The sequence below is a fragment of the Microcebus murinus genome, chromosome 2 (assembly GCF_040939455.1).
Source record: "Microcebus murinus isolate Inina chromosome 2, M.murinus_Inina_mat1.0, whole genome shotgun sequence".
NCBI lineage: Eukaryota > Metazoa > Chordata > Mammalia > Primates > Cheirogaleidae > Microcebus > Microcebus murinus.
This window is the reverse complement of record NC_134105.1, coordinates 113,280,317-113,308,241: the sequence shown is the minus strand read 5'-3', so window position 1 is coordinate 113,308,241 and position 27,925 is coordinate 113,280,317. Positions and strand designations below refer to the sequence as shown.

Sequence of the window (27,925 nt, the reverse complement as noted above, 5' to 3'; positions counted from 1 at the left end):
GTAATGCCTGACAACACCAGCTCTCATGGAGGCACCTAAGGGTTATTTAAAGACACAACAGGCTTCCAAGGGTGGATTCTGTTTACAAGATCTACCAAACTCCTAGGTGGGGTTGCCCAGTGTCTGTCAAAGTGGAACAAGTAGCTGGAAGGAGTGGAAGGCCCTGCTCATGAACGAGGGCCATCCGGTGCCCAGCAGGCAGTGGGTGAAGAGGAAAGGGAAGCTGAGAAGCAGGTGGTGAGCTGGTAGGGGCTGGGGTGCTACAAAGAGCACAAAAGCTGATTATTTTTTAATCCCTGGTGGCAGGTGACCTAGGTCTTTGAAAAACAGGGATGGACATACATATCCGTTCATTTATTCCGAAGTACACACAGTGCCCGTATGCATTCAAACTGAAACTGCTTGCATGGTTATGATGTAAACTTTCCTCCACCCACCACCCACCCCCACCAAAAGTTCACTTTAGAAGGTTTTGTTTGAGCGAGGAAGGGCTGGGAGACTGGCCCGGGAAGGCAGGAGGGGTGGAGACTGCATAAACTGGATGACGTCAGGGGACACAGAACCAGGACGTCCGAGAACCACAGCCTCCCAGGCACGTTGGCTTGGGCTTCCCACTTGACAAGGAGAACCGCCAAGTCCACTGGTCTTCCCGGCATCCAAGCCCGGCTGAGGTCTGGGATCCGCCCTGCCCAAGTGCCCAGGACCGCGCCCACGAGGCACGACCATGGCACTGCCCTCGCCCCCGTACCCTCCCCCGTGCCCGCTCCGGCCGCTCCACTCCGGCACAGAGCGTCCTCGATCGCTCGGGGCCAAACAAACACCACACAGAGTTGGATCTTTTTTGTTCAGTCTTTATTTACAGCAAAATACATGACATGTGGTCATTTTGTAACTACTAACAATAAATGTAGGGCGGCAAAAAGAAAAGCGGGAACAGCAAGCATCTGAACAGGGAGAAAAAGAAGCCTAAGTCTATACTGAGCTGCTCAGCCTGCACCTGGGCAGCACTGGGTAGGCACGCCCTGCCTCTGAGAGCCACAGAACGGCTGATGTGGAACGCCTGTCCCCTGGCACAGGGAGGGCAGAGGGGCAGAGACACAAGGCTGAGGGGGACTATGAGCTCCAGACGCCCCCCAGGCATGCCTTTCCCAGACTGCTCTTTTCCCTGTTTTATCTGACACCGAGAATGTTCCCCCACTCTGCCCTGAGAAAGGGCAGGGGCAGTAGAGAGGTCCAGTTGCTCCTTTCTAGAAACACAGTCCTGTACCCCAGAACCTACCCTGGTTTCTCCCAAACCGGCGCAGTTCCTTGGCGCTGGAATCTTTAACAGGCACACAGGAGACTCCGGGGCAGAGAAACGTACCTCCCTGTAAGAGGCTACTTCCTTCCCACAGCCTGGGGTGCTGGCACCGTTGGGGCTGCTGGGTCAAGGACCCTGCACAAGGCCAGCACAGCTGCAGACATACAAACCAACCGGGCTCAAGCCCCTCCTGCCTCCCGACTGCTCTGAGGCATACACAAGCCTCCAGCGTGACCCAGTGGCCTAACTGGTCACCCCATCTAACTGGCAGCCCACCCTGGGTGTGGCCACAAGCATCCAATTCAAAGCCCAGGTGAGGCAGGTAGCCAACATCCCCCAAGATGGCTGGGCGGCCAACAGCAGAAGTGGGGGTGACTAGGTCAGTTCCGAGGAAAGGTAAGCTGGAGACTCTTCCCCCCTCAACCCCCTCCTGGCCTGCTCTACAGCGATCCCGTGGTTTAACCCACTGCCTTTCCAAGGCTCTGCCCCCTCCACTCCAAATCAAGGGACACCTGAGGTCACAACACGTGCATCCTTCTCAGACTCCCATATCTCCGGCTGCAAGACCAGGAGCTCCGCCTGCCTGGAGGAGCCGGGCCTTCCCACGACAGGACGCTCGGGCGTTCTGCTTCCTAAACACTTGGTCCACAGACAGCACCTGGGGGGGGGGGCGCGAGCACCGCTGGGCGGCTCCGAAGCCAAGAACTCCCATCATACACGGCCATTCTACTCACGACTCCCTCCTCCCTGAACAATGAAGACTGCCTAGATGACAGATGCCACGGTTCTGGTCTAATTCTACCCCTGACTCTCCATGGAATCAGAGCTCCAGAGGCTTTTTAAAAAACTAAGACCACGATCTGTCCTACAGAAAGCTCACATTCGGACACACCGCTGGCTGGACACTGGGTTTGCCGCACAGGGGCAGAGCCTCCCGCCCCTTCCTCACCCTGGTGGCGCAGAACCGGGCCAGCACGGCTCGGTGCCCCTGGACAAGCCACCGAGAATCCGTGATCGTTTGACTGAGGGCGTGTGACGAAGACCGTCAGAGATTGTTTCCAAGTTAGGAGTGGGCTACGCAGAGACACTGGAGGCCTGGTCCCCAACACCACAGGTAGATGCGGAAGCGGCTAAATAAAGGCTCAGAGATGACAGGGTCCATCTTCCAAGGCAGTGGGACAGACAGCCAAGGCACTAAATGGTTTGGCACCTGGGAGCTTCAAGTAGAGTTGAGCGTGCTGCCCACGGAAAGGCTGGGCCCTTGTGTCCTCAGGCCGCTAACCTAGGCCCGCCACCTACCCTTCATCTCAGAACTGACCAAGGCATGACCACAAAGGTGACAAAGACACCCGCCCAGATGAGTTCCAGCTTCCAAAGCGGGCACCTCGGGGACCTTCCTTGCTCCAACCAGGCGGCTGCCACCGCCGGGGGGGCTTCCTCAGTGCCCGCCACGCACACTCCTGAGCGCCTCAGGGTGGCAAAGCTCTGCTGGGGACTAGGCTGGGCTTTTTTTCAAAATAGCAACGCAGATTTAGAGCCAGGTTGAGCCCAGAAAAGGGTAATCAGACTGGATGGTGCTGGATACACGAGGAAATTTTGGTGAGACTAGATAGTACCGGAGGCAGGTTTGCCTGAATGGCTCGCACGGGCTCTGAGAGTAAACGGAAGAAGGTGGTTCCGGCCACGGAACCTTCCGTGTTTCCAGCCACGGCGGGACAGCTAAGAGTGTGGCCTGCCACGCACTAGGATGGCTAACACTGAAGCGGAAGTTTCTGGCTCTTCTGCAGCTAGAAACCGAGGCTCGGGGCTCTATCATTCACCTCCTCCCCAAGCAGCTTGGTCCGCCCACTCTCTCCACCCCTCCGCCAAGATCGTCAGCAATCTGTGCTTCCTCCAGAGAAGGTTCCACCAAGAGGAAGCTGTCGGGAAAGCTAGGAATCTCCACTGCGAATGCTTTCAACCCAAGACTTCAACGTAGGTACCCATGACTTAAACACTCTCCTTTCAAATACTTTCTCAGACGGGACAGCAGGCGTAGTTCTGCTCCCTCCTTCCCTGTGTCTATCAGGAAGTGATCCTGCCACAAAATCCCTGCCAGGGCGGGAAAGAGAGGCAGCTCGGCTCCACGGAGAGGCTGAGAAGAGACAGAGTGACGGAGGCGTATCGCGCTATCCGAGCAGCCAGAGGTGGGGGCAAGGGCAAGAAGAAAATGCAGAAGACTTGTTCTCCTCAGTGGCCTTTTCCCTGAGTTTGAATTTTGAGTTGAGGTCTTACCTAATTTCAACTCAAAAAAATGTAAGAGTATCTCTCATCGACATATTCATTAAGCTCTGGCTGCAAGATGGCACCTGACACCAGTTGAGGGTTTCGAACTCCTTTCCCATGGAGCTCCAGGGGCACAAGAGCAGTGGGGCACGAGCTACCCCCTCTACCCCCATATGCACAGACGTCTGAGCCCTCCCCACCTGGAATGCAACAGGCACCTTCCCTGTAGTGACATGCCAGCTCCAGTCCCAAAGCACTCAAGTCCAGGGCCTCCTGCAAAATACTTACGGCAAACGGCTTTACAGTATTTGTACATTTACACAAAAATAGATCCTTTTTGTATATATAGATATATATATATATATTTATAGCTGGTTACACGTTGGATTCATAATTAGGCATCACCAGTAGTAGTTGGCACAGTTTTGTCATTTAAGCTCAGGGTCAAGTTCTGTTTCATTTTGCTGTTCCAAAGTACACAAAGGAAAAAAAAAAAAAAAAAAATCAAAGAGCTGAGCGTGGTGGCTCACACCTGTAATCCTAGCACTCTGGGAGGCCTGAACTGGGAATATCACTTGATGCCAGGAGTTTGAGGCCAGCCTAAGCAACACAGTGAATCCTGCCTCCACAAAAAAGTAGAAAAATGAGCCGGGAGTGGTAGCGCATGCCTGTAGTCCCAGCTAACTCAGGAGGCTGGGGCAGGAGGATAGCTTGAGCCTAGGAGTTTGAGGTTGCAGTGAGCTATGATGATACCACTGCTCTCTAGCCTGGGCAACAAAGTGAGATCCTGTCTCGAAAGGAAAAACAAAAACAAAACAAACCCCAAAAAAGGCCTTTCTCTCTTCTGAGGATACAAAAAGAAGAAAAAAAAAAAAAAAAAAACTGAAAGGAAAAAAATAAAAAAAAAATCAAAGGCATTTCATCCTCATGGTGTGTTCTCAAATGCAGCCATGTTGTTGTAGGAAACCGTATGTACAGATGAATGCGGCCTCCAGACCGCTCCTGTGTGGCTCGGAGACGGGGCCGGGGTCTGCAGCAGGCGGGGTCAGTGGGGCCGGCTGCTGGACTCCGATGCTTGCCTCTTGCGTGAAGGCGTGTAGCCGTTGAGATAGCCGTTGGTCTGCCGTTTAGAGAGCCCTCCGTTCAGGATGTCCTGGATGTGCTGCACGATGAGGTTGATGGCCACTGTGGGGCAGAGAGCGACAGCGTGAGGGGCGAGGGCACACACTGCAAGACCGCGATCGTGGGCCGCTGTCTGGGTGAAAGGGCACACAGGAACCACGGGTGAAAGACTTCCGGGGCAAGTGGCTCTGCCAGGCAACCTCCAGGTGCCTCCAACAGGCCTGATGGGATCTCCCTCACAGGAGGGTTCTGAGAGAGACAGACAATGCCTCACACAGAGCCAGCCCTCGGCGAATGGGCGTCTCATCCGCTGAGCAGAGTCACCGCCGGAGGAAGCAAGCAACCAGAACTCTGCAGACCTGCTGAGCAGCCCCGGTCCCAACACCACGAGTCAGCTAGGAGACCCTTCTGCCAGGGAACCTGCCAGCTTTCCATCCCAAGACAGAGCAACCCCATGGAAGATCTCCTCTCGCCAAAACTAAGGTGGAGCTATCTTTTATTAAGATTAGAAATAAATTATACACATTGACCAAGCGATCAATGTTAACATCACCATAAACAGAATAAACATCAAGTGCTTTCTGAAATGATACGTAAAGAATAACAGCACATGACAACTATCCCATGATATTCCTCCAGACTGTAGGAACTGAATCTAATCGTGAGGAAACAAAGGGCAAACCCAAATTGAGGGCCATCCTACCAAGCAGTGGGGCTGTGCTCTTCAAAAATGTCAGTGTCAAGGCAAACAAAGGCAGGCTGAGGAACACGTCTGGGTTAAAGATTATACCCATAGTAAGGTTCCTAAATTTGATGACTGCACTGTGGTGATGGATAAGAACGTCCTTGTTCTTAAAAATATACAGTGAAATATTTATTGCTTTGACCGACTCCCAAACAGCTCAGCAAAAAAAATAAGCTTTTAAAGGGAGGGAAAATGACATAAATTATACAGAGAATAATAAGACAAGGTCCTGTCTTAGAGATCAACTCGGCCACACTATGCCTAGTCCAGGGATACTCATACGTACTTCCCAGACAAGCAAAGAAATAAATATAATAACGGTGGCAAAGGGCTCCGTTTATGAAGGACTACCATGATGGCAAGGAGGAAACCTGCTTTTGCTAGAAGGTGACTTCAGATGCAAGGTATCCACGTGTCACTGCTGGGGAGGGAGTGTTCCTCACTCCTCGATGAAGAGGTCTACAGATCTCTACTTCTGCCTAAGAAGCACCAGTTCACACATGTCCACATATGGGTACGCACATGTGCCCAAGGGCCTGTCCCCAAGGCCAGGTGTGCAGGTGGGCAATGCCTTCCTGGCTCACCATCAGAGACCAGTGGTGCAGCCAGGTCTACAGAGCTCATCTGGTCACCACGTCCTGACTGACAGAGGGCAGAAGTTCTGTGCCGCAGGATGACACTCCGCCAGGACTCACCTAGATTATCTGCACCTCTGGGGATTATCACATCAGCATATTTCTTTGTCTGTAGAGAAAGATGTTTACAATGCATTAACAGAGGAGTTCAGAGACAAACTGGCCCAGCCCTCCGCTCCAAGGGAATGTGGGGAAAGGAGCAGCCTAGCATGGGACTTCGAATATAATGTTGTTTACAACTTCATAGTGAATGCATCTAAACATCTGGGGAAACCTAAGGAAGTGCTTTATTTAGGGGTGAAATGTGAATGAAAGAAGGGAAGCAGGGCCGGGTGTGGTGGCTCACACCTGTAATCCTAGCACTCTGGGAGGCCAAGGAGGACGGATTGCTCGAGGTCAGGAGTTCGAAACCAGCCTGAGCAAGAGCGAGACCCCGTCTCTACTATAAAATAGAAAGAAATGAATTGGACAACTAAAAATATATAGAAAAAAATTAGCCGGGCATGGTGGCGCGTGCCTGTAGTCCCAGCTACTAGAGAGGCTGAGGCAGAAGGATTGCTTGAGCCTAGGAGTTTGAGGTTGCTGTGAGCTAGGCTGACCCCATGGCACTTTAGCCTGGGTGACAGAGCAAGACACTGTCTCAAAAAAAAAAAAAAAAAAAGAAAAGAAAGAAAGAAGGGAAGCAGGGAATGAGGAATGAAGACTATATGTATCAGTGAGGGAAAGTGGTCCAGGCTAAGTGGTTAATTCAAAACCAGTTTATAATTCAACTATTAATGATCTACCATGGATTTTTAGCTATATAATAATTTAACTTTTTCTTGAGTTTTATTACATTGTTTCACCTTACGACCTGCACAGGGAACATGATCTTTGAAACCAAACACTTAATTGCCACCATTAGGAAAAATGTGAATTAGAAAAACCCAAACTTAAATGGGGACTGGTTCATCTTGGACTTTCACACACAATCTGAAAGGTGTTTATTCACTCCTAGCACAGGGACAAAATTATGAAAAGTAATCTTTACCGATGACCACTTTCACTGGCTCTATTATTATACTATTAAAAAAAAAAGTAAAGCCAGAGACACATTCTTTTCCTCCTTTTTTTGTTTTAAATTTACTCAGCAGGGCACCTCACACCTGTAATCCTAGCACTTTGGGAGGCCAAGGCAGAAGGATCACTTGAGGCCAGGAGTTCCAGACCAGCCTGGGCAAAACAGCAAGACCCCATGACTACAAAAAATTAGCCCAGCCTAATGGTGCAAGCCTGTAGTCCCAGCTACTTGGGAGGCAACAGGGCAAGACCTTGTCCCTCAAAAAAAACAAAAAAGGAAAAGAAAGAAAAACTGTCCTGAGATTTTTATGGACCATTCTACAAATAACTGTGTCCTGGCATACAACATAAGTTTAGCATAAGACCACAAAAACAATTCTTTGATTGTGTGAGCATCCTTCCTCTGTGCAGTTTCCATGCTAGAACTGTTGAAATCTGACAGTGTCAGGCCCAAACCCATGGCTTTACAGGGGAATGAGCTGGTCTTCCCTGAGTACAGTGGCTACACAGCGGGGACAAGCAGAAACAGCCCAGAAAACACTTGTCCAGAATTCTGAGCTCCATTACAACTAAGTTAAACAGCAGAAAACTGGCAGTTTACTCTAACTGATATCCAATAATAAATGTACTTTGTATTCTTATTATTAAGTTAAAAAGAGCAGGAGAGATCTTCAGACAGATAAAGGGATGGGAAGGATTTTATGAGCCTCTTTCCAGTAACCTAATCTTGTAACCCAGTCGTCTTCCGGGGTGATGAATCAGGCACCAAGGTTACTCAGCTGACTCAGAAAGACCATCTGTCCCTGATCTGAAACTAAGTCCAGTTTGCTGTAAAACCTACTAGCAGACTTAAAGAAACAAAGACAGCTTGGGATCATATTTTTCCAGGAGAGGAAAAAAAAAAAGAAGTTAATTACTGGAATAGATAAAGCAAGTCCCATACCCAACCTTACTCTAAACCTATTCTCAATGCCTTCGGATTCCACCCTTCCCAAAGACCTCACCCAAGACAGGTGAGACCCCAATCTCCCTCCCCACCCCTCTCTTTCTCTCACAGCTTAATTATAAATAATTAAGGAGCCAGATCATGGTTTGACCAAGCTAGAGAAGACACACAGCTGAGATGTAGGGTTCTCCTGAGTTAAATACTTCTCCTTCCAAAACTAGGTTCTCTCTCACATCTTCCTCCACTGGACCCCACCAAACCACACCTTGTCTCTGGTGCCCTGCCCTGTCCTTCCCCAGGAAATAGAGGGCATTTCCTGGGCTGGGGGCTGATTTGCTAAAAAGCTGCTAGTTTGCCCTCTTCCCTCCTTCGTTCTCTGAAAGCCACCTCCCTAGGGAGTTCCCAGCGACCGTGGAGAAGGACTGGGAAGTGTGTGCCGCAGGCGGTAGAGGCGAGGAAGCTTATTCCAGTTTGGCACGACATTTCCCAGTCGGGCCTTACACAGGGGCCAAAGACACGCTCAAAGTAGGGCTCACCTGTAGCGGTGGGAGAGGTTCAGAGGGCACAGCTTGGGGCAGAGCCCTCAGTGCACCAACACCCCAGGCATCTCGGACCTTGGAGAGACCCAGATGGCTGAGCCTGATCCTCAGACATGAAACGCCCTCAGTACAGGGTCTCATGCCATGACCCCACCAAGCGGGAGTGTGGAGTGTAGAACTTGCTGGGAATCCAAGAGCCAGCCTAAGGACTGGCAGGGCCCGACAGGGCTACCTGAAGAAAGGACAGCAAGAGAGAGCTCCCAGGGAACCTCGAGGCAGGATATAGGACCCAAGGCTGCCCTCTCTTGGGACTTCAGGACAGAGGATCACTCCATCACTTTACGTACCTTCGTATGTATCATTAAACTATAAGCTCTACAGTCCACAAAAACAAACCGAGAACACAACTCACCGGCAAGCAGAACTCCTCAAAGGCGGGCTTGACGAATGTGATGTACTGAGATAAAATCTGCTCGAGGTCCCTGCCTCTTTCGCTGATGTCCCTCAATACTGTAAGAGAAGGGAACACAAGAATCAAGAACACAGTGCAGGATTCCGCAACCATCCGCCCTCTGCAAGGCCGGCAGCAGCTTCGGGAAGAAGTTACGTGTTTATAGCTTTCGATGGTCAAAAATGGTCTCTGAAACAAAAGGTCACCTGGCCAAGGCCCACGGCCTTCTTGTTTCACACGGTATCTGACCCAATCACAATTTCAGTGAGAACCAGGAAAAGTCAGGACCGCCTGGAGAGCGAAGTGGACTGGGTTTCGGCTGCCCCCTTGCACCCATTTACCTGTGCTCAGAAGCAAGTCCAGGGACCCACCGCCCAGGCACCAGCTCCCTGCTCCAGCTCCACCCACGCCCCCTACGACGGGCGGGGGCTGCAGAGGACCCAGCTGCCATTGCCACTCCTGCATACCTCGAGCTCTGAGGTTTGCAAACCGAAAACTCGCTTAGAGAAGCTGAGAAAGAAAATGGTGGGCTGGGGCAGTGACAAAGCCCAGGTTGACACAATCTCACCATCTTCTATCTGCTACCTTCTTTTTCCTGGACAGGGACTTTTCGCCATATGCTTTTTTAAATTTCTTTTTTCTCTGATAGAGTCTTTTGTCAAAAAATAGAAAGAAGACTGATCATTCTGGTTCTGCCAGATACACTAACCTCCTCGAGCCATGGTTTACCCCTTTTAAGGAGTGAGTTTGCCAGGAGAGTCTCTCAATCGAAACAGCCCCTCCTTATAGATGTCATTTTAAATTTTATCGCCTGAGCTGCCAAAACTTTCGCCCCCACCCCAAAAGGTTATCATCTCCATCAACAATGACTTGCAAAGACCCTTCAGCGCCTTCTCAACCATTTCTCAGTTAACAGACTCAAGTGTGGGGTGAAACGCACTGTAAACAAACACGGGGAATATCTGTGAGTGAATTTCTGCAAAGCCAGGCCTGAAAATAATTCTGTGTTTACACACACCCACACATCCACAGGGACAGGGACAGGGAAGGAGGAGGGTGCCTCTGTTATGATCCAGACTGACATGAAATGCAGAATACCAGGACGCTGCAAAACTGGCAGGAAGAGCACATTCCAGAAAGCCAGGTATTAATGCTACCAATCATCTGACTTTAATACCAGCGTCTAGATTTACAAAGTGTTTTATTCCACAGGTGCCCCAGTAATATTAATAAAATGGTTGGCTGGTCCTGAATGTGTCGGGACCTGCCTGCCCAGCCGGGCAGCAGCGACGCCCTCTCCAGCTAGCGGTTTTCCTGCCATTCGCACCCAGAGCCCTGCTGCTCCTGCGGCTGCCCTGGCGGATCTGCCGTGGAGACTCAGCCAGGGAGCAGCCCGGGGACCTGCCACGTGGCTGGCCCGCAGAAGTCCTCGGAGCTCTGGCACACGGAGTTAGTGAGTTTAACCCGGCCAAAGGCCAAAACACACAGCCAGAGCGGCCTGCGATTCTTCACACGTCTCCAGATAAAGCCCAAAGAAAAAAGGAAGCCAGATCAAAAGGGTTATCTGAGCTGGGGAAAAACACACACACACACCCGAACTTGAGCGGCCTTTAATTAAAGCCCTACAGACGCAGATGCCAGGTTTGTTTCGCAACGTATTTTTCACACAACTGACAGCGTGAGCACTGCAGGAGGCTTTGTCATTCTCCCAGCACACAGGTACACGCACCGCACACGCACACTGCCGCCCCGCCCTCCTCCTGCCCGCCCTCAGCCCGGGCCTCGGCCCCCTTGTGTCTGCAGACCCCGTGACTTCATCCTGGTCGCTGGAGAGAAGCTGGCCGGGCGGAGAGCAGGGGGAGGAGGTGAGTCGCGGCGAATCTGCTCTACAGCCCAAAAGCTGCCTATCGGGTGACCCTGACCTGGACCTGAACCCTGACCCTAGCAACTCCTACCTGTGACCTTGGACAAGCTACTTCACACCTCTCTGAATCTCAGTTTCCTTAACTGTGAAATAGGGACAATAACAATTTCTTCCTCGTAAAGGTCATTTAGGAATACGGGGGGGAGAGTGGAAACCCCCTCGGCACAGCCCCTGGCACCTGGTACACGCACGCTAACACGTGTTTCTGTGCTGATGGTGATGCCAACAGAACCTAAGGGAGCTTCCGGAGCGTGGGGGCTCCCCGAGAGGCAGCCCGGCGCAGCGGGAGGGCAGGAACCACAGACTCGGGCCAGCAGCCCCGGGAGGGACTACTGCTGGGCAGCTGGAAAGGCAGGGGTGCCAGGCAGGACGGGATGGCAGGACACAGACACAAGGAACGACAAGCGAAGGGGGAAGAGGGAGAAATGGGGAAAGTAGTGAGGAGACACACACACTACAGCTTCCACGAATCGGGTCAGAATGTGGCCCAGGCCGTGGGGACACACAAAGTCAAAAGGCACTGCCCACCTCTGCTCCCCAGGAGCCTCTGATAGAGCTACTGCCTTAAGCAGTCTGGGACCCCTCCCTGAGCCAAGGACAACACAAGGCCAGCCAGGTCCCTGCTCCTCAGGCAGCCAGGAAACAGGGCCAGGCAGGCCAAGGACTGAGTCAGAGCAGGGTCTTAGCACGAACTGGAAACTCCAACGACTCAAAACCAGCGCCTACATCAACACCCAGACCCCAGCACATTTGCTGGGCCAAGACAGGCCCTTTCAGAGGATGGGCTAAAGGGTAGGAAGCCACAAGTCTACCCGCATTCCCTGCTGGGCTCTCCACTTCAGCCTTTCCAAATCCAAATAACTCCTTCTGGTTAGCCAAAGACAAGAACAAAATTTAGAAGGACCCAAAATAAAGTCAATACCTCAATGGTGAAGTCCACCCACTTTAAAAATTAGATAACAAGTGTGTTACCCTATAGTAAAAGAACAGAATGAACTCGCGCAAGGCCCAGTGCAGCCCGTTTCTACCCGAACAGGCACAGGGACTGGCGCGCCAGGGCAACAAGGTGTCAGCATCCCGAATCCCCCGCCCACTTCCTCCCTGCCCCGTGTTCGAGGGTGGATCGGGGCAAAGACACACACGTGCAGGGGGGGCCGGCAGGAAGGAGGTACATCTGTCTATCCAGGGCTGCGTCACTCACAGGCAGACCCCTCCCACACAAGGGTCAGCGTGGAATGTGGGGTCCCAAGCCCAGGAGGGTAGTGCTACTGTGCTGGGAAGTTTCCACACTCCCCCTGTATTCCTAAATAACGTTTAAGGGGAAGATACCATGATTGTCCCCATTTCACAGTTAAGGAAACTGAGATTCAAAGAAGGTAAGTAGCTTGTCCAAGGTCACAGGCAGGAGTTACTGGGGTCGGAATCCAGGTCAGCTTGGAATGCCAGGGTCCTGTGCCCAGGAGGATGGGTGTGCCTAACAGAGGGGTAAATAATGGGACTAACTCAAACCTTTAGGAATGTCCTCAGGCCCAACAACTGCTTCTGACTAACCCTCCCCACCCACAGCACCCCCACTCCACAAGGCACATGCCGGGGACGTTTGTTACTCTGCGTGGAGAGAGAACAAACAAGTGAAAATAGCATGTGGGAAAGTCCCAAGACTCCACCGGAGAAGTGACCTGTCCCAGGGTGACCTGTGAAGTCAGCAGATCTGAAACGGGAAAGCAGGTCCTTCCCCGGCAGCACCGGGGAAAGCAGGGGCTGGCAGCACCGGCCTAGGAAACCTCAGGGACAGCCACCATCACCGGGGGATGTCCCCCACTTCACATAAGGATGCCGGTACAAGAAGGAGACGGAGAATGCTCTGTTTAACCTACACACGATGACCGGTTTTAATTGGACACTAAGATTCGTTTATTCAAACCTCGGTTTTAATCTCCTGTGCATCCTCTCCCACCTTCTCCTGCAAGGTCCCTGGCAGCACCATGGCACCCTGAGACCGTCCACGTACCACCTACTGGGCTAACGAGGGCATAAGCCCGGGCATCACCAGCTCCTGGGGACAGGACCATACCTGGCCCCCTCAGAGGTCCTGACAGAAAACCCAGAAAGACAGAGCAGCACCGACCACTGCAGCAGCAGATCTGTGACCCACCACAGCTGCCCGTCCACTGAGGCGCTACCAGGCATTTTACCCGCATTACCTCCCATCTTCACAACTATCCAGGAGTACTAATCATTAGACAGTGTTCCAACAGGAAAATGAGGTACAGAGAGGTTAAAACACAATTCGCCAAGGTCATACGTCAAGTACGTGGTGAAACCAGGATCTCAGCCTATTATACTTGACTCCAAAACTTAGTTTTCCCACTGTATCATGCTGCCTCCCCAATCTGGCGAGCTAATACGGACACGTGAGCAGGACAACCAAAGTAGGACCTGGGTTTGTGTATTAAGGTGACAAGCCAGGCCCTGGCACAGAAGTACGGGGGGGGGGGGGGGGGGTCAGGCTCAGGCATCAATTATCTGTCCATACGAGTCTCACCTGGCCAGAGTCCCGACACTAAGAGCAGGCCCACCCTCCTCCATGCTACCCATGAAGAAACTCAAGTCTAGAGTGTCACAAGAACCCAGTCAGTCACAAAGCTAGCTCGGGCTCTGCTGGGACTAAGACACAGGCGCCCTCCACTCCCGTTGTTTTTCCCATGACATAATAGTACCTGTCCCCCACCCCACTTGGGAGCGGAAGTATCGCTCTCACTAACTTAATGGAGCGTGGATCCTACTCCTACTTGGAAGAGCAAAACCCGGGACTTGTTTCTCTATGCTCTGCCGGTTCCACTGACAGATCTTGCGATGACAGTACTCAGCTGAATAAACTACATGTTTGTTTCATGAACCAAGACGAGAAAATTGCCCAGACTCTGAGGTCAGAGGCTCTGGGCTAGAACTTACAAAATTTCAATGTGCCAGTAATTTGCCCTGTGACTAGAAGCTACCTCATCATTTCCTGTGTCTCCCTCCCTCTTTCACACAATGAAGCTCAAACCTTAGCCATCTTCCACGCCTTTGCTCAGTCGACCCCACTCCCTGCCCCTGCTGGGTCCTGTCCATCCTAACTCTGCTAACACCACTCTCTTCTCTCCCCAGCTCCCTCTCCCACCACCTAAGGACGGCAGCTCCACTCTTGTCCAGATCAGCCACCCCAGCTGCAGTCTTCACTTGCATTTCCTCTGTCAGAACCATCGTCCAACACAGAGCAGTGGCCGTTTCACTTGCCTTGCTCCAAGCCCTGTGGTAGCTCTCCCCTGCCTACTGGAACCAAATTAGAAGTCTTGGTCCCCACAACTGGGCCCCAAGCTACTTTCTAGTGTCTCTTGGTGCAAACCTCTGTACACTCCAGCCACCTAACACTCTTGGAATAAGCCACTATCTGTGTATCTGTGCCATGCACCTTCTTGGCTTACCTGCATCAGTCACCCTGTCCTATCACAAAGTCCTGACCCCCTCCCCTTCCACCACGAAGCCTCCCGATCTCTCCTAGTAGAAGCACGCTCTCTGCTCCATGTCCTACAGGCTTAACTCACAGGCTCGGCTCCCCAGCCACTGGCATTTCTGCACCTTCAGTTCACAGGGGACACGGGGCCTGGGAATAGGCAGGCGTACACTCAGGGCACAGGGGATTGATCACGGGCTGGCTGGAGAGAGTGACAGAGCCTCTAGAAAGCGTTCTGGAGACAAAGAGCTGGAAAAGCAGGGTAACAGGACGGGCTGCCCAGTGCTGCAGGAACAGGGCCATCCTGTCCTCAGATGTAGTCCCCAACATCAAGATCTGGATGCTTTGTGGGAAAAATCACAAGTAGCCAATAAGCATTTAACCAAACCTTTTCCCAGCAAAACCAGAATGTCAACTTCGCATTTCATCTCCCTGACCAAAATACTGTGTGACTAATCCCTTCTCGAATGTCAGCAAACGTCTGGGCAGGAGGCTGTGCCCTGTGACCTCACAGCTGCCTTCAGGAAGGCAGGCACAGGCTCTAGACTGGATGGAGGGACGCCCTGCCATGGGCTCCCAGCTCCCTGTCCCCACGGGAGCCACCAACAGGATCACCTGAGGCTTTTAGGACGCACCTCTGCGGGAGAGCCGGGTGTCCGCATCTGTGTCGACGAAAAGCTTCATCTGGAACAGGTCTCGGACCTCCTGGGAGTAGAAGGCCAGGATCCCTTCAAAGAGCACCACGTCTGCAGGGTAGACAGTAACCGTCTCCTCCTTCCTGCAAAGCAAAGCACAGAGCGGGTGACGGCCACGCCAGGCAGGGGACAGCAGGGGAGAGGAGAACGGGGGCCAGAGCATCTGGCTGGGCTGAGTTCTGGGTTCCATCCCCCCCTCGGACTTCAAAAGCAGGGGCGAGGAGCTCAGCTAACTCAGCCTCTCAGAGCCCCCGGACCACCACCAAGAGTCAAAAGGGGGCCGTGCCGCTGGGACAAAGGTCTCCTTTGACCAGTTCTTCTGAGCTTTCACCATAAAGCAGAAACAGAGGGCAGACATCCTTCTCGGAATTAAAAAAAAAAAAATCCTGCTGTTGAATGAAGAATAAAGAGAGACAAAAGCAGATGTGATTTCTTTTTCTCTCCGAAGGCGTCTCCAGGAATGCTCTCAACGCCTGGCATTCCTGGAACCTAACACTCTGAACTTTAAAAACAGAAACTCACAGTTTTCTCTCAACCACCCCACTCCCTCCTCCAAGACCAGAGGCAACTGAAAGGATGGAGGAAGGGAGGGGCAGGGGAAGAAAGGAGGGGAAAACAGACAAGTTTTGGCAGAGAGGATACCAGGCGGCATTTCCGTGGAAGTACAGAATCCCAAGCTCTGTCTGGTCTGGCTCTACCTGCACGGTGGCCACTCACTCCCTCGGGCTCCCCTCCTTATTAGTAAGGCAGGGAGGCACATGGCCCCATCCACCGCCCCACACGGTGGGGACTTCTCAAAAGCCAGGGGAGGGTTTATGAGAGCTGGCCTCTCCCAGGTGGGCCCGCTGGGTCCGGCTCTGCCGTGCCTCACCTCCCGTGTTCTTATCCTCTGACTCTGTCCTATACCCGCCTCACACGTGCTGGTTACACTGCCTCTTGCTCAGAATTCACTGACACGGAAATAATGATCATCGCTGCAAGGTTTATGCTCACTCTAGCAGATTGGAAAAATTTGCGAATAAAACAAAATGCTTTCAAAGTTCCTTAAGACAATAGTTCTATCTGTGCAAACACAGCAACCTCCAACTAAAGAGGATGCCGTTGGAACTTCCCTCCCATAAATGCTCTCTGATGCCCTATTCGCCCAGACCCTCAGGTTTGTGGTTGATTTTTAAAGCCGGCATTGTTGGGGTAACTGTTAAGTGGCAGAAGGCAGGGCATGGACAACAGTAGGAAAAGACCACGTTAGGAAGATTAGGAGATTCTCTAGAACCGTGTTGTAGCCCGAATGCTTATCAGAATCATCTGGAGAACTTTTAAAAATATTTATACCTATCCCCTATGCCCTGAGGCTCTGATTTTCTTGTCTGGGGTGGAGCTAGAGCTTCCGTATTGTTAGAAGCTCCCCGGGCCAGGGCCGAGAAGCACAAGTGCAGAGGAATGTCAGCCGCTGGGTAACAGGGTGCACCTACTGGACATAAGCAAGCAACCAGGGCAGAGTTCAGAAGTGGAGACAAAACAGGATTCATGGATTAGTGAAAGAACGGGCCAGTCTAGGCAATAGTCCTACACCAAGGAGAAGGGAAAAGGCTCTGCTGGGGAACAAAGAAAATGAATTTTTGAGACTCCTAGGGTTCCATTTGAAAAACATGCTAACAGAGAAGACAAGGACTATGCTGGGTTTACCAAGAGGGGGTGAGTACCCCTTATCGCCAATGCCTGGGACCAGAGTGCCTCAGACATGTTGGATTTTTAAATATCTGCATTATACTTAGCTTACGTGTCCCTAGTGCAAGAGTCTGAAATCAGAAATGGTCCAATAAGCATTTCCTTTAATTGTCATGTTACTGCTCAAAAAGTTTCAAGTTTTAGAGCTTTTCAGATTAGGGACACTCAACCTGTACTGACACTACACAAAGCGATTATCAGGATGCCGTGATAAATATTAAAAAGCAATAGGTGCTTTTCCAGGAAGGAGAAAATAACTGCCTGCTTTGTTGTTGGTGCCCTCAAAAGTTGGAATCAATCATTTCCCAAGGCAAATGTAGGTCTGGGTAGGAGAAACTTTCAAAACAGCTCAGAGCTTTTAAAAGTAAGTAAATAAAAATTATTGAGCAATAAATATGCAGAATGTGCAAGGAGCCATACTAGGCTTAATATACCACTTAGGACTCTGCCTGGGAAGTCCCCCAAAGAAGCTCAGACCATCAGATCATAACTTAGTCCAACCACCTCATTTGGCTTATGAGGAAAAGAAAGACAAGAGTATCTGCAGAGAATGGGTGTCTTGGTCTAACAAAGTGTCCCTACGTTACTAAATCCCCATAGGCGGGTGGGATCAGAAAGCCCTACCTAAATAGCTGGATGCCTAACAAGCAGGCCTTGAGATTTGGGGAGGGGATGGAGAGGTGGCTGTGATGCAGGGTGGTCAGGGAAAGTTTCTCAGAAGAGATGGGCTCTGGGCCACTAAAGAGTAAGGTTTTAAAGAATAAGGAATGAGGCAAATCAACAGGAAGAGGGAAATCTGTCTGTATCGAGAATTCTGCTAGGATTTTCTCTGTTAACGCATGGACTTGGTGGAACTCCTACTGCACAAGGCATTCGGCTTCCTCTCCTCTGTTCCTGGACCCGGCACTGGTGGGCCCTGACTCCCGCCAGCCACCCTCCCTTCCACTGCCTTATCCGTTTCTCAATGGGCTGCTCCAAAGGCTTCTTCATAGACGGCATTGTGGGTCCTCTCTCTTCCTGCCAGCACATGATCTTTCTGCTCCGACATTAGAGCCACCTGAGGCTCCCTAATGCCAACATGCTTGTGCTCCTGGCCCTGCCGTCTACAGCCCTTCATAATCCGGGGCCCGTTTGCCTCCCCACTTCCCAGATGCAGGTTCCTACCAAGCTTGTCTGGGCCTATCCCTGCAATGCTTCCCTATCCATCACCTTGGAAATCCCTCTCCAAAACCAGTTTCTCATCCTTTCCAATATAACGCTTACCCATCACCTCCTCTGTACAGCCTGCTCTACACACTCCAGCTCTTCCCTCCCGTACCCTCTTCTGCAGGCCCTTGCCTTGGCTGTCAGGCTGCATTTTAACCCTCTGCACTTGCTTGTTTCTTTCTCATTATCCACTCGACATTATCCACACTCGACATCCGAGTGCAAAGGGTTAACTTTAGTGGGTGCCCACCCTGAACGTGGCAAGTGGCAGGCTAGACTGTCTCTTGTCAACTTGGCACCACCAGGACTCCTTTCTAAGGGGGAGCTACGATTCCCTGAATCCCTCTCCCCGTGTGCTTGCAGGCTGTCTTAGACTCAGAAGGTGAAAGTGAAGCAGAATGTATAACATTCAGGAGACTGTGACAGAGAGACAGGGACGCTTTGCAAATACTCCACAAGCTCCCACACTGAGGCTGGGGCCCAGGCACGGTGGTTTCTTAGACTTTTCCATGGATCCCAGCTCCAGGGCCTCAGGCTGGAGCCACCGGGGACTATTTTTTCTCTGATCTCTCGACAGCTTCTACAGGTCTTCACTCTCCCAGGCCAATGTTTGAGCAAGCTCGAGTTCCTACACTAAGCCCCATTATTCTTGCGTGATCTGTAGTGGTTTGGTGGCAGGCATGACATGACGCACAGTATCTTGATCTTTGAATCCCCCGCACGGTGGAATCTGGCCCAGAGTAGAAAGTGCTTCTGAGGACATCGGTGACAGGTGGGGGGTGAAGAGGCCCACTCTGCATTCCAACACATGCTCTCTCCCATCGCCCTCCTCCAGCCAAATCTTTGCTACGCTCTCAAGTTCTGGCTCATGTGTGCTGCATTAAAGGCTGGCAGAATTGCTCTGCACAGGTCGGAAGGAGGGTGGGCGTCCGGCCAACAGGAGTACCAGCCTCCGGGAGCCCGTTCCCACCACTCAGAGTGAAGGAGGATGGGATGGAAGCGTGGCCACTCCTCTATTCTTAACCAGGATCGTTCAAATCAAGGCTCCTGGTTGAAATGACTGGTTGGATTTGACTGAGAAACTTTCTGGAGGGTTTGGCTGATTCTGAGATTAGCATCTAGTGACCTCAAACCCTCACACCTCTGCACACGGTCTAATCCCAAGTGAACCAGGAGAACGGAAAGAACAACAGTTTTCTTTGTTCGGCTTCCTGCCCTTCCTCTAGCCACCCCCTTACAGCTTGTTCCAAGAACAGCAGCTCAGGGATGCAGATCAGAACACACGTGCAGTCCTCGTCCACGCTCAGTCGTGAACCTCCCGAGGTAGGGAAGCATGATGACGGGACGGCCCCAGGAAGCATCTGGATGAACTCCCCAACCCCTGTGCCCAGAGGCATGTGCTGCTACCACTGCCGGCTGCAGGACTGAAGTGCTAGAGGCGAGGGGGTCTCAGCACAGACTAGAAAGGAACAGGCAGCAAGCCCAGCCCAGCCCAGAACAGCTTACTTACCGGGAATGGGAGACAAAGTCGTACACGGGGATCTGGACTGTTTTCCCTTCGGTGATTTCTTTGAGTGTTTTGAAGATGAGTTCATTGTCAAAGGCATCTGAAGGAAATCAAACTGTTAAAGTGTTTCTTATTTTAAAATAGCATCTCCTACAATCGTGCACAGGGCATCCTCACCGTACACAGGTAAAACCACAACACCCTACAGCAGCAGACTGCCCGCCCAAGCTGGATTTCTACCCGAAGCAGAATGAAAGTGCCCTGTGTGCCAGAATGGATGTATGAATGAGTTCCGACAAACTGATCTCTTTTCTTCTTCTTCGACATTCCATCCCTGGCTTCAGAAAGCTCTCTCCCCTCTCCAAGTTCAGCTGTTACCCCAGGACTGGCACATGTTTACCTGGAAAGCGTACCCATGACTGGGGCATATAGGATAGGCATGAAGCCCAAAAAGTATGATTCCAACAACTGTAAGAAACCCAAACCAGCGAAAGGAGCAGGGTGCTGATTTGGGGCTACCAGGCAAACATCATTCCAGCAGCTGCTCCGACCCCTCCATCTCCCTTTCTGCTGGTGAGTGAGTTTAGTGCATGCACCCTGTGCAGGCATGGGGAGGAGAGGAGGCAGAAGGACCGGCTGTGTACGTCGTAGCCTGCGTCTGGCCCGCCATGAATCACAGGCTCATGTGGAGTCGCCCTTACTCGGGTACAGATTCAATCAGCATTAATATTTAATGAGGCAGGTGTGACAGGAAGTGTTTCAAAATTCCTTCTTTTACATAAGCCCCATGCTAACCCTGCGGGGCGGTTACCAGTCCCCTGTTTTAGAGATGGAAACAAGACTCAGAGAGGTCTAAGCGGCTTGCTCACGAGCAGAAGAAAAACACTCCCCCGGCCCCAGCACACACCCCGCCTTCGACGCCCCAACTCACCCGGGTGATCGAAGTTGAACTGGCCCTTCAGGGCTTTGGCCTTCTGCTCGGAGGTGAGGACACGGTAGAAGCTGTCCTGGCTCACGATGACCACCTTCTTCTGGCGGTAGTCCACCTCATTCTGCCCCAGGAGCTGCACGATCTTGGCACAAACGGAGGACTGCAAGGAGAGAGCGAAGAGTCAGCGAGCTGAAGCACACTCTCTAGGAAAGGGCTTTGGAGGGAAGAAGCCAGAGGCTGCCGTCAGGTGTGATGAATTAAAAGAGAGAGACGAGAGAAGGACCTGCCTCAGACGCCTGCTGCAAGGGAAGTCTAGGGTTCCCGCACATCCCTTCCCGGTATCTGCAGTGATGCTGAGGGAAGGAGAGCAGTGAGCTCTTTCTTCCATAAAAGCCCTTCCCAAAGTCACTGATAAGAGATAATGCTACTTTATTCTGCCTGCCTGTGCTCTGGTACATACAAACAAACGGTACACACACACGCACCAAAAAAGGCAGTAGAAAGTGGAACAAGGACCTTGGCATCATGATGTGACAGCGCTCAATGGGACATTCCTCAGGCCTGTACATATCTTTCTATAAAGAGAATCAAAAAACACAGCCAGGGAGCTCAACTACTTAGCAGGAGAGCCAAGCTAGCCTGTGGCTTTAATCCTACTTCTGTTGGCTACTTTTGCTCTGGTCCATAGCAACAGACTTCTTTGCCCTTAGAGTAAACCAGGCACAAATGTGTGCAAACACTTACATAAGCAGGAGCAGGACACAAACGTCACCAACACCTAAAACAGCTTCGGGGTATCCTATCTAAGAGTGGGGAAGCCAGTTCCAAATGACTTCAAACCCACATGCTTTGTGCCGTGTTGTGTTGTAATAATACATACGTATATCTCCCTCCCTTTCTTCTCCAATAACATATACTCTTTGTGAAAGGAAAATTATGAAAACAAGCACATTCAAAAGACTGAGGTAGCAAATGATTGTATTTATCAAACAATTGATTTCATATTTTCATTTGATACAAAGATTTAAAAATAAGAATGTCTATGTTATAAAAAAAAAAACAACTCTAAAAGACATAACCTAACCCTCCTTATAGAACTGGCTAGCCTAATTATAAGAGATGGAAACATAGCATATTTAAAGGTTTGGGTGCTCAACCTTAGAACCCTTACTATTGAACTTATTTTACCAAATGATTTTAACAAACAAAAACCATGAAATCTTTTTAAAGTTACAATTCTTATGGAAGTTGTGTATTTGATTTGTCTGAGCATGAGGAAAACTGGCCATTTCAGTTGGTAGTCAATGCAAACTAAACCACTTTACACAGTATGTCCTGTTGTACAAGTCCTGACATATAACCAAATAAGGATCTTCGGAGGAACAATAACATGTTTACTCTGATGTTAATTATTTGAAAACAATTTCTTTTATTCTCATGACAATTTTGCATACTAACACAGAAAAGAATTTAAAGACACTCTGGAGTTTTAGACTGCAGATTCCTCCCCACCACCACCCCCCACCAAAGTCACAGGAAGGTAAAACTTGCACATAACAAACCAGATTCAAAAACGAAAATGAAATCAAATTTCAAAAATGAAAATCAAAGGCTCTATACAATTATAAACTGTAAGTTTTTAAACATCTGTAGACCCACAATTTCCTTTCCTAACTGTTATCTGTTTCTTACTTCCTAAGATTGCAGGGAGGTGAAGTCTAATAAATACTATAGCCTTTACTAGTAGTAGACAGAATTCCTTTTATAAGTCCAAAAAACAAAAAAATGAAAAGAGGGCTTCATGGAGCCAGATGTATATCCTCTATCTGGTTATTCAAATTACATTATTTATAGTTAAAACCCATATTTATAGTTAAAACCCATTACTTTTAATATGGACAGTAATCCTATCACCACCAAAAATATATATGTGTATTAAAAGGTTACACTACCTCCCTTTGCTGATGAACTATCACTTCCTCTAACCAGGGCATGACCCAGGACAGAATCTGCACAATGGCCAGCAAAACTGAGTCAATGAACATGGACTTGGTTCAATTCTACAAAGTTGGCACTCATCACAATTCTTGATCAACAACAAAGTATCGCTGGGCATGGTGGCTCACCCCTGTAATCCCGGCACTTTGGGAGGCCGAGGAAGGGGGATGGCATGAGCCAAGAAGTTGAGGCTGCAATGAATTGGGCTGATGCCTCTGCATTCCAGTCCAGGTAACAGAGTAAGACCATGTCTCAAAAAATAAATAAATAAATAAAAAGTACGGCCTTTACTTTTTGACCCACAGCTGCGTATCTCAGTCCCGTGTTTTCAAGAAAGACCTGGCTGGTGACCCTTCGCTTCCACAAACACACCACCACCAAGTGCTGATGCCCGTAACTGATTACTTATTAGGTGGCAGGCCCTACGTCAAATATGCCATCACAACCACCCTTAGAAGTCACATGTGCTCTCCTTCATGGATGAGGAAACACGGCTAAGTGACTTCCCCACAATCATACATTCCTGGCGCTTTACCTCAACCTAGAGATAATAAGATGTCCCAAGGCAGAAGAAATCCGTTATCACTTAGGAGATAAATATGGACTACATGGACAGGTAAAGAAATAACCTGCCTCTGGGTTAATCTCTGGGTTAATATTTCAGGTATTTTCCTCCTCCCGGACTATGTTAGAAATGAGCCATAAAAAAATCTAGATGACTGCTGGATCTGGGTGAAAGGTACAGAGATGTTGGTGATACCATTCCCTGTACTTCTGCGTAGGTCTGGATTTTCACAAGGTGGAGAGGAAGGAGGAACCCTACAGAGGCTCCTCTCTGCCCCAGAGGGTGGTCTTTTCCTTACTTAATGCCCACCTCTTTGCATCTCTTCACTTTAATTACAGTGTTCCCCTTTTCCCCAACCCTGCTCCCCTCTTCAAAAAGATGAAATGGAGCTTTGAGGTGTCTTCTTCCCTTAAAGAAAGGAAATAATTCACTAATGACTGGGGTTTGAGAAGGCAGGCAATCATGAGCCAACAGAAACCTAAAAATGCTTCCCAACAGGTAGAAAACATAAATGCTCCAGGTGATGGACACCCCAAATGCCCTGACTTGATCATTACACATTCTATGCATGTATGTAACAAGATATCACATGTACCATGTAAGTACATACGAACAGTGTCAATAAAAATAATTTTTAAAAAGAAACCTCATGCGAGAAACTGCATTTATCACAAAAAGACAAATATCGTATGACTCCACTTATATCAAGTATGTAGAGTAGTGAAATTCACAGAAACAGAAAGTTAAATGGCAGCTGACAAGGGCTGAGGGGAGGGGGAAATGGGGAGTCACTGTTTCAGTTTTATGGGGTTAAAAGGTTCTGGAGATTGGACATCCAACAATGTGAATGCACTCAATACTATTGAAATGGACACTTAAAATGGTTAATATGATAAATTTTGTTGTGTGTTTTTGACCACAGCCAAAAACAATCATTATTATAACAAGAGGCCAGTTTCTTCCTATGTGCTAGATACTGGGCTCAGCACTTTAAAATTGCCTCATCTGCATACTACAACCTTATATTCACATGATGGGAATTTTGTTTTGTTTTTAATTTTTTTTTATTTCTTTATTGTTTTTTTCTATTTTCAGTTGGCCAATTAACGTTTTTGGTTTTTTTTTGGAAGAGACGGGGTCTCGCTCTTGCTCAGGCTGGTCTTGAACTCCTGAGCTCAAACGATCCGCCCGCCTCGGCCTCCCAGAGTGCTAGGATTATAGGCGTGAGTCACCGCGCCGGGCCATGATGGAAATTATTATACTCACTCTACTGATGGCAAACACTGAGGCAGAGAGAGGTCACATGGCTTGCCCAAGGGCAGGGCATGGTGGCTCACCCCTGTAATCCTAGCACTCTGGGAGGCCAGGTGGGAGGATCGCTTGAGATCAGGAGTTTGAGACCAGCCTCCAGCCTCCAGCCTCATAGCAAGAGCAAGACAACCATCTCTACTAAAAATAGAAAGAAATTAGCAGGGCAACTAAAAATAGGAAAGTGTACTGGCTCACACCTGTAGTCCCAGCTACTTGGGAGGCTGAGGCAGGAGGATCGCTTAAGGCCAGGAGTTTGAAGTTGCTATGAGCTACTAGCCCAGGCAACACAGAGAGAGACTCTGTCTCAAAAAAACAAAAAACAAAAAGGCTTGCCTATGGCACTGGGCGGTGGAGCCAGGATTCCAACCCTAGCAGTCCATCGCCAGAGCCTACTCTCTTAGAGGGTGCAATGCACCATCTCACAGGCCAACTCACACTGCGCACTGGAGCTCAAGCTCAGCTTTTATCTCCGTATTTAATGAGATGCATCCAGAATAATATATTCTGTCCTTGCTAGTTCTAGAACATTATTCATAAAGGGTAGGGGGGGTGATAGGCTTGCTAGGACTGTGGGTTGCTGTCCAAATACAAAGTTAAGAAACGGCCCAATACAAAGTACCTTTAGAAAAAGAAGGAAAAAATCATATGGAAGAATCAGTTAAAGTGATTTACAACTTCTTCACTTACACATCTTCAGCATTCTGAAGATGTTATCTCATTTAATTCCACTACAAAAAGATGTTACTTTATCTCTTATTCTCCTAATGAGAAAATTGAAGCTTAGAGAATCTATCAAGTTAAATGATTTGCTCACGGTCCCAGAGCTCAGTCTCAAAACCACAGATCTAACTCCAAGTGCACAATTCTTTTCACTATTCCAGAACTGAAGCAGCTTTGGCACTGGCCGCAGTGTTCTCTCTAAGTTTACTTCACTTCTGCAGAACAATGATAGGGGAGAAGAGAACTGATTAGAAACAGAATACTGTTTTGTCCCACTGCATCCTTAAAGTCAATATTTATGTTAAATTTCATAAAATTTCACACATCTATAAAGGCAGGCAGGTAATATATATATACTAAAAGGAAGCCAGAAGTCCACCAAAAAAAAAAAAAAAACTGTTCTAGCAATGTTTATGTTCAAAAGAATCCAGCTGTTAGGAGCTAGTAACCATGGGGCCCAGAGTCCACTAGATGTGCGGAACAATGACCTTCTTTCACAGAGACTTCCCATTCGGGAAGCCCCAGGAACAGTCAACAGTTCATCAACAAGCTCCTCCAGCTGGCAGTTTCCAAAAGGGTGCATGTTGCACCTGCACAGGTTCCTGAATTGCTATAGAAAGGACATTTCCCTAAAATCATTTTCACATGGGAGGCAGCCCGGACAGCCTCAACACCCCTTACTTATGCCAGTTCCAGTGTGTGTCTTCCGGGATGTAATCCTCAAGATCCTTGTGCACGCGTAAATCAAAACAAACAGGGCGACAGAGCTCTCATCGCCTGCCTACCACATACCCTCCACCCCCAACAATTAACTGCTCAGAACTGGACGGGGCCCGGGCCTGGACAGCTAAGAGCAGCTCAGCCCTCAGAGGGCTTCAGGCGGGGCGTGTTCGTCCCTAGGGGGATGGCTGGTGCTTCTCGCAGTCAACCTCACAGAGCGTAGGACAAGAGCCACGCTGCCCAACTTGCCGGAATCTCATTCAGCTGTCTGTCCCACTCTGCGTGGGCTGCTTCAGCACCAAAGGGAAGGATGTTCCGGGGGAGGAAAACCTGGCACCCACACAGCCCAGAGCTTCAAAGAGCCAATCGGCCCCCGGTGAGGAGCATGGATTGGTCACTTCCTCCCCCTTCTACCTAATGGGACCGTCAACCCCGCCGCAGGTGACACTGCCAGAAGGCCAGACGCTGCTCAGCCTTCTCAGGCAGGAAGACCCCATGTGGCTCCTTGGCTCTGGGACCATGTGCGGGTCTGCAAGGGAAAACCCATTTGTACAGGCGATAGGTTTCTTAGGCCAGACAAAATGATTCCCATTCTTGCCCGCCTTCCAGTAAGGCGTGAGTCAGCACGGTTATGTAACAATGACGTCACCTCCCATGTAAAACCCATGTGATCGCGCCTTTTCTTGGCATGCTGCCACTATTGTTCTGAGCTGTACATCATGCTCGCCACATTCTCACCAGAGCTGCCATCACCCCGACATAAAGAGTATGTCTCATCTGCCTGCTGCCACTGGCCTCTTGAAAGAACCCTCCCCCCCAAGGGGTCACATCAATTACTCTTGACAGAGGCTTTCCCTGTCACTATCATTAAGTAAGAAGCACATCACTAACTTATATGGTGTCCATCTCAAAGGAAGCCATCACAGCCCCCAGACATTACATCATTCCTTTGAGGGCAGCGGCTGCTCCCCGGGCAGCTCAGAAGCTGTAATTTACAGGCATGAGAAAACCAAAGCACCAGTAATTTGCCCAGGGTAAAACTAAGAACAAAGTTCAAACCTGCTGATTCGACTTCCAAGCAAACTCACCTTGCTGCAGCCAACAGGGAGTGTCACTCAAAGGCCTCCCTGAAATATCTGCAGGGCCATCCAGTCTTGGAGTCGCCGATGGCCCCAGAACCCTTGCATTGCCACTGGGTCTCTACAATAAAATTACTACCATCACCATACACACGCACACGCACGCGCGCGCACGCACACACATGACCTAAATCTCTGGTACCAAAAAGCAGCCATGTGTCAATACAATAACATTACCAAGAATTCCTGGAACACACAGACCAATATTGCGATTCAGCTTCTATTCCCAGGTCCTGGCAGCACTTGGCACCTGGATGGGGTGGGAAGCTGTCACCCAAATGTAACAGAAATGTCTCAATTCACCAAAAGTCCTCTTTTTCCTCAGACCTGGAATTTCAAAAATATAGCTTGCCCTGCTCCTTCTTAGCATCAGCCTTGATTTAGGTTACTCTCCCAAAGTATCCTTCCTAAAGTACAGGAGTTGCTGGGTAGAGACGATTCATGGCGGGCTCCGAGTTTTAGCTGAGCACATGGCTACATTTCCAGCCTCCCTTGCAGCTCCTCGTGACTATGCTAAGTCCTGGCCAATCAGATAAGCAGAGTGTAAATGGCAGCTTCCTGGAATCTCCTTAGAGAATTAACTGTCCCCTCTTTAGACCCTCCTTCCTCTTGGCTGGAATGAAGACTTTCTAGCCGGAGCTTAAGCAGCCAGGGTTTGCAGCACTGATATCATGCGAAGGATGGGAAAGCAGTTGAGTAAAGGAAGCCCAAGATTTAAACGACCACAGAGTTGAAAGAGGAAGGAAAGTGAGTGCTAAGGTCTGAAAGCGTCCCCCCAAATTCGTTTGTTGAAACGTGATCCCCAATGTGATAATATTAGGAGGTGAGGCCTTTAGGAAGTGATTAAGCCATGAGGCTGGGGCTCTCATGGCTGGGATTGGAGCCCTTAGAAAAGAGCTTGAGAAAATGGATTTGTTCCATTC

The 27,925-nt window shown here is 49.8% G+C and overlaps 1 protein-coding gene across 1 annotated transcript in view; it reads right to left on the bottom strand.

The window, feature by feature from the left end:
- Positions 1-835: 835 nt before the first annotated feature.
- UCK2 (uridine-cytidine kinase 2) overlaps positions 836-27,925 on the bottom strand; it is a 78,015-nt gene continuing 50,925 nt past the window's right edge. Inside the window, exons 2-7 of the mRNA XM_076000351.1 lie at positions 20,550-20,709; positions 19,622-19,718; positions 15,118-15,260; positions 9,024-9,121; positions 6,128-6,176; positions 836-4,750 (exon numbers count right to left, since the gene is read on the bottom strand). Of these exons, the coding sequence (XP_075856466.1) occupies positions 4,611-4,750; positions 6,128-6,176; positions 9,024-9,121; positions 15,118-15,260; positions 19,622-19,718; positions 20,550-20,709 (687 nt within the window). The 3' untranslated portion in view covers positions 836-4,610. The remainder of the gene's footprint in view (positions 4,751-6,127; positions 6,177-9,023; positions 9,122-15,117; positions 15,261-19,621; positions 19,719-20,549; positions 20,710-27,925) is intronic.